Source organism: Gadus morhua, chromosome 5 (assembly GCF_902167405.1).
Source record: "Gadus morhua chromosome 5, gadMor3.0, whole genome shotgun sequence".
Lineage (NCBI taxonomy): Eukaryota > Metazoa > Chordata > Actinopteri > Gadiformes > Gadidae > Gadus > Gadus morhua.
This window is the reverse complement of record NC_044052.1, coordinates 8720900-8727487: the sequence shown is the minus strand read 5'-3', so window position 1 is coordinate 8727487 and position 6588 is coordinate 8720900. Positions and strand designations below refer to the sequence as shown.

The window sequence follows — 6588 nt, the reverse complement described above, 5'->3', positions numbered from 1 at the left end:
GTAGCGTACAGTAGGTTTGCATTTAGCAAGAAATCTGTAATCCTAGGTCAAACTAATCATGGGGTTGTTTGCCCTTTTCATCGATATAGTTATTATAGCCTACTTACGAACGGAGATTTCATATGCAGATCAAATATTCAGGTAAAAGGCTTCAGGCTGAGGGCTAATTACAACAACTGTATGCTAAAACTTCTAGATTCAGCTTATCAGTTATTACATTTAAACAGCAAAATTATTAGAAAAATTGGCAAAGTTGTGCTTTGGAGATAACATTCGAGAACTCTCCCACGTGGTCCGTTTGTTTACCACTAGGGACTTCTGGGTAGTCGTTCTCATGGTAACCAGTGTAAACACATTCTGCCGCCTCAACGTAACACGGAGCATGAATTTAGAAAACAGCACGCACAATGAGAATCGGTATTATGAAAAGATTGGATCTATTCAGCAAAGTATGCACGAAAGGTACGTTTTTACGTTATTATTCGCTTAAATGCACGGGTCCATAACACATTCTTAGATTGTCCACCAGCCTTCTGAAACAGAGTGCTGGCTAGTTAGCATCTAGATTAGCACAGACAAGTTGCTGCAACTCTGGCGCTGTGCAGCACAGCTAAGCGCTCTCTCTAGAAGCAATCATCTTTACTAGGGGAAATGATTACAACATTGCATGCACGTAAAATGAATACGCAAGCATACATGATTACATAACGTATGTATTCTACGGAAACACAGTTTACCTTAAAATAGCCAACGCATCGCTAATGACAGTTACATTAGTTAGAGCTATTACCTCTCGACTAGGGTTTTGTTTTATGATAAGCCTCGACCATAACAACTTCAAAGAGTCAAAATAAACACAAAGTGGTTTAAGGCTATATCGTGTACTGCTTAAACAGTTCGTTTAGATGATTATCCCGCTGACTTCTCCATGCAGGGAAAAGCGGAGGCTGGAGTTGGAGAGGGAGCTGTTTGCCTACTCCCTATCTGATACAAGAATGTAAGTCAATAAAGTTATATCAACCTCAGTAATTCAAGTCAACTGTATTGCAAATTCACTCATCTAGGTCCTGTCAAGAATGATATACAAAACTGTTACTCGATTATATGCCAACATACTAGATTCTCATCTGATATTAGATATAAAATATATTTATATTTTACATATTGGTTATCTTATATATGTATCCATGCATGATGTGTTTATAGATAATGTGAGTGATACTGTACATAACTAGAAAAGTCTAGTCCTTGTTTTTGACAAAGCTCTTAGATAATGTTTCTTTTAAGTAATGGTTCTCCACCGCCCTCAGCTCACAGATAAAGTGTGCCAAACTGCGCAGCTATCTCAAAGAAATCTGTGAGAGGGAAAAGCGTGCAAAAACGAGAAACCTTGAGCTTCTGAGAGATGTGAAGTGCATAGAAATGAGCTTGAAGGAATATGGACCTTCCCGTGCCACTCTACAACAACAAAAGGTTCAACACACTCTCGCTCACTTGCAAGTGCACACACACATGCGTGCGCACACACATAAACACACCCACACAGACCCACACACATCCATAAAAACAGACACACAGAACCATACACACCTGACTGTGGCACTCTACAACGACAAAAGGTTCAACACACTCACTCATACACACACAGCATGCAGACACACATTCTCTCAAATGTGCATGCACACACACACACACACACACACACACACACACACACACACACACACACACACACACACACACACACACACACACACACACACACACACACACACACACATCTACACACACGTATGCATGCAAAAAAATGTTTTAATTGATTGGAACTGCAATGTGAGCCATTTGTTTTATTTGTATAGCTTATTTAAAAAGGTTCAATATGAAGTTCGAACAATGTAATTGTATGCAATAGTTAAACTCGGGCATGCTTTAAAAAGTTCTGTGTTTGAGGCTGGTAATGTGTAATTATCATTTGTAGTACGTAATATTGATGTTTCACATGGTTATAAATAATTGCATTGCTATCTTGGAGTAATTTTCAGTTTTCCTACACTACAGGAATATTAACCAGCTTTTGCTTAGTGTAGCATTAGCACCACTCAAATGTCTCTATTTATCACTGCAAGCAAATGAGCAAGAGAAAAAAACAATGAGCGAGTCAGCTTATCACTTAAAACTCAATGGCAGTGCTTGACAGCTTAATATCGAATTAACAAAATTGGTTAATTATGACTCAGTGAGATAATTGCCCAATATAGAGACTCTGAAGTGCTCCAGAGGTTTACTCCTCTCCCCTCAAGCAGTTGGTTTGCTTCCTCTTAATGCTTTTATGAGTAATACATTTTATTTATTTTTTCTGGTCTGGCTTTTCCTTATATCCATGAAGGTGTATCTTGCAAATTTGTTTCATTTTTTGGTGTTTACATGTTTCTGTGCTTGGAATTAATGTAATTACATCCACAAAAAACACTAGTGGATGTGAATACACACACACAAACACACACTCTCACACACACTCACACACACTCACACTTACTCTCAAAAGCAAAAACAGGGTCATCATTTTGAAGGTAATTGTTCTAATTCCTTTTAATTAATGATCCATATTACTGCGGTTTGGGATGGAGGCATTCTAAATGGTTAGCCGGAATAGTTCTTTGACTGATACTGTACTAGCTTTTGTCCGGAGAAATTGACACGAAAAAGGAAATCTTAGTTGAAAGGTTAGTTGGTGTATTTGAGTTAATCTCGCCAGTGCAATTAAGACTCTTTGATTGGAATTTGGATTAGCATGGTCAGTCTGGCCTATCAGATAATTAATTAAGAGTGTTGACAGCCTCCTTCGGGGGGGGGGGGGGGGGGGCATTCATGAGGGAATACCGTTTCCACTGACTTGATCCCATGCCACACGTCCCTCTGTTGGCAGATGATGTTCACCACGCAGCATTATCATGTAGACACAATCCCTGGTGTTTGCGATTGGCATGTTCAATAATGTCAGGCCCTTTTGGGAATATCGTAATCACTGCGTTACCGTTGCTAAATTGTTTAAATTATTTGGCGGCTATCTGATGTGCACAAACGGTTCGATAATGAACCGGCCGACAAAGAAAGCGGTTTTATGTGTTTTTATTTTTGTATACAGGCTGAACACTTTGATCGCATTTCCAATTTCATGGCTGGAAGGAAAAAGAAAGAACAAAAGTCAAATGAGCAAAAGGTAACCATAACCATATATACATAGCTTTAAATATAAATATGCCTCTGTTCAAGTCAAATACATTTTAAGAATTACTAACCCACAGTGAGTAGAAATATCAGCTCAAATGTATTATTTAACCACACAAACATTAATTTGTTAGTCAAGCTAAGGGCGTCCCTTTATTTATAGCTGGCTTATAATGGCTTTGTGTAAAGAGTCTTGTTGTTATTCAAATGTTCTGGTTCAAATATAGTCACAATTTAATGGAAAAATGTTCTTTGTTCTGCATAGGCCTTTTGTTGAGTGATCACACAGAAGCCGGCTTCCTGCTTTTGGTGATCAAATTTGCACTCAATACAAGGGGCAATGCAAATCTTAAACAAACTGCCGCTGTTGTCTTTGTCGCCGTTGTTGTTGTTGTTTTGTCAAGGTTCAGCACAACAAAGAGACCGTATGGCATTATGCAGGAGAATGTGTAAGAAGGGGCGCATACGTCCAGGCTGTGTATCTGGCGGTACGCAGGTGCCTAATCCTCGCCGGCGCCGCATCGGAGCCAGCAATGTAGTTCAAGCCCATAGCTGCTTCCTTTTTCTCCCTTCACTTAAAGCAGTTAAAGCTCTTTCAGATGAAATGTCTCAGGCATCTCATAATAACTTGGAGCATGCTGTCTAGAGCAGTCACTTGTAACTGTGTGCACACCGCCGTCCGTCCCACCCCCCCACCCGCCACCAGCCCCATCCCATCCCCATCCCACCCATATCCCCTTTCTCAGCCTGCCGGTATTGTAATGAGCAAAAATGGTGCCGTCGCTCCATTATGCATACAAGCCAGTGGCTGGCAGTGTGCATGTCCCTCAGGCTGCAGCATTCATTAAGGGAAGCTTACCGGGCTGAAAGCTGGAGACGGACGATAACGGGATATGATTTTCATATTTAATACATTCCTTGGAAGAGCACACGCGTGCGGCAGATTGATAGAAGAATCAATTGCTACTTTAGTGAAACACTTTCTACTTTGCCCTGCAGCTAGCGATGGAATCACTCAGCCAAGAAATTAACTTTTCCTCTTTTTTTTTTTTTTACCTACTTTGTGGATCTGCTGGGCAAGGCTGCATTGGTTTACAGTGAATGTTATTAAGCAGCTAACTGTTTGGTATTTAAGACTCTTATCAGAAAAGAAACAGAAGCTGTGTTTTTTTATTTTTTTATGATGTTTGGAAGGGGGCTGTTTACGCCGCTCTTCCTCTCCCACGGTGACATTGCAGACACAAATCAAAACTTGCTAATAAGATTAAAAGTTAAAACATTGATCCCCAAAACAATCTTTTAAGAGAAAGGGTTAGGAGGAGTCTGACCTTGGCGCGAAAAAACCGCCCGTATTTAGAAAAAATGTGAAATGGATAGTTTGAGACACTTGAGTGGAATATCTGCTGGACTAAGCTCGTAGGTTTATATTTCAGTAGAAAATCTACAGCTGTGGATTCAATGATTTTAAAACGCTTGCTGCGTTCTTAGCCGACTTGTAGAAATGGTCTCAAGGGTTGTCAAGAAACCGACCGTTTGGTAGCAAGTACCGCGGTGCAAGCTGCCGCAGAAGACACCCTCATAGCCGTGCAGCCTTTTATGTCCGCACAGCGTTTAATGGATCTCAATGAATCCCTATTATTTTTACACACACTTTCACAGAAAATTCTCAGTGCTTAGTACCACTGCTGGATAATTGTATTAAAGTGTGTCATCCTCATTCACAGGTTGATTCTGCACACACACTAAACAAGCGATACCCTGATGCTCAGGTCACCGAAGACCTCGACCGCGTCCCACCGGGGACGTCGGCGGGACCCCCCCAGAGCTGCTCTGGCGGTGCCAAAGCTGTCGCCGCACGTGCGCCCTCACACCGAGCCTCAGCATCCTCAGCGGCGGCGGCGGCGGCAGCGGCAGTGCATCACTCCCCCACTACACACGCACCCTCCCCCCAACGCCCCCCGAGTGGCCTTTTGAACGACCATAGAGTCTCCCGAGAGGCTGCCACCGTCGGACCAGCAAATTTATCAGGTGACATTTATCAGGGCAACGGAGTTCGCCCCGACGGCTGTGATCCAAGTGTCAGGCGTGAAAGGCCGGCGCCCGCGCCCGCGTCCGGCCGCAGCGTGACTAGCGAGGCTGCCGGTGGTGAGGATGAGCATTCACCGTCGCCGCCGGCAACCGCCACGCGACCTCAACCGAGTGCTTTACCCGCCGGTGACCTCAGCCCCGTTTGGTACAAGAATCCCCCCGCAGACGCTGTCGCCCTTCAATCCCCGGTCTCGGAGGAGAAAGACGTGACCCATTCAGTGGCCCACGCATTCACCGGAGAGGAATCGCAGGAAGTACCAGGTTTGCAGTGTGATTGGAGGGGTGTAATCGTTTTCCTGCCTTTCTAGGATCAGATCTATATCTGTATAAGAGTGGAGCTGCATTCATGTAGATACTGATATAGATAAAGAAATATTTATTCATGACGTTGTATATTTTTGATATATACACTTAGCCTCTGACACTTACATGCTGATACAATAAAGATGGAGGTCCTGCGTTTACATGGGTATTTCAGGTGAAGGCGAGGGGAACCTGAGCGTGGCCAGCTCTAGCGTGTTGTCGGTGAGCAGTGCCAGCGACCTGTCCATCTCGCTGACCGAGTCGGAGCCAGAGGACGAACTGGCCGACGACGGGGGCTACCTCCACGACCGGGGGTCCATGGCCAGCCCCTCCCCCGCCAGGCGTAGCTCTTCCCCTGTAGCTCCTCCACGATCGTCCACGCCCGCATCGCGGTCGGACGCAGATTCACGACCTACAGATCGCACCGCAGAAAGGTATGGTTGAAAGGAAGAAAACACATACGCTGCGATGAGTCAGTGGAGAGATGCCTGATTGATCCTGCAAGGTCACATGCACTCACAAAAAGGTGCTTTATTCACAATATGGTTTAAGTAATTAATGTAGAGCAACTTGATTGTGACTTTTAATTGTGATTACTGAAATTTGCTGGGGGGGGGGGGGGGGGGGGGGGTGAAAACGAGAATAATAATTCTGCGACACGCACGGTGGTGTGTATGTATGGCAAATACCAGGAAGAGGGTTTCTATGGTAACGGACCCAGTGAGGGGTTCGGCTACAGCAGCTACTGGGAAAGAAGCACATTTTTAAATAGTGAATAAAGAGATTCAAATTAACATGATATAGTGAATATGAAATAAGACCAATTCAAATATATTTGTTATATAAAAAGATATATATATGACACTACAGATAAAATGAGAAATCTGCATCGGTTGCATTCATTATAACATTGAGTGTTCTCAATCTAACAGTAAATGTTGCTTTGTACCATTTGTAACTTGGTTATCG

The 6588-nt window shown here is 43.3% G+C and overlaps 1 protein-coding gene across 1 annotated transcript in view; it reads left to right on the top strand.

The window, feature by feature from the left end:
- The first annotated feature begins 322 nt into the window (after window positions 1–322).
- The window catches only part of kiz (kizuna centrosomal protein), a 31098-nt gene continuing 24832 nt past the window's right edge, over window positions 323–6588 (top strand). Inside the window, exons 1-6 of the mRNA XM_030356988.1 lie at window positions 323–462; window positions 935–997; window positions 1311–1473; window positions 3146–3220; window positions 4953–5577; window positions 5795–6053. Coding sequence (XP_030212848.1) covers window positions 335–462; window positions 935–997; window positions 1311–1473; window positions 3146–3220; window positions 4953–5577; window positions 5795–6053 — 1313 coding nt within the window. The 5' untranslated portion in view covers window positions 323–334. The remainder of the gene's footprint in view (window positions 463–934; window positions 998–1310; window positions 1474–3145; window positions 3221–4952; window positions 5578–5794; window positions 6054–6588) is intronic.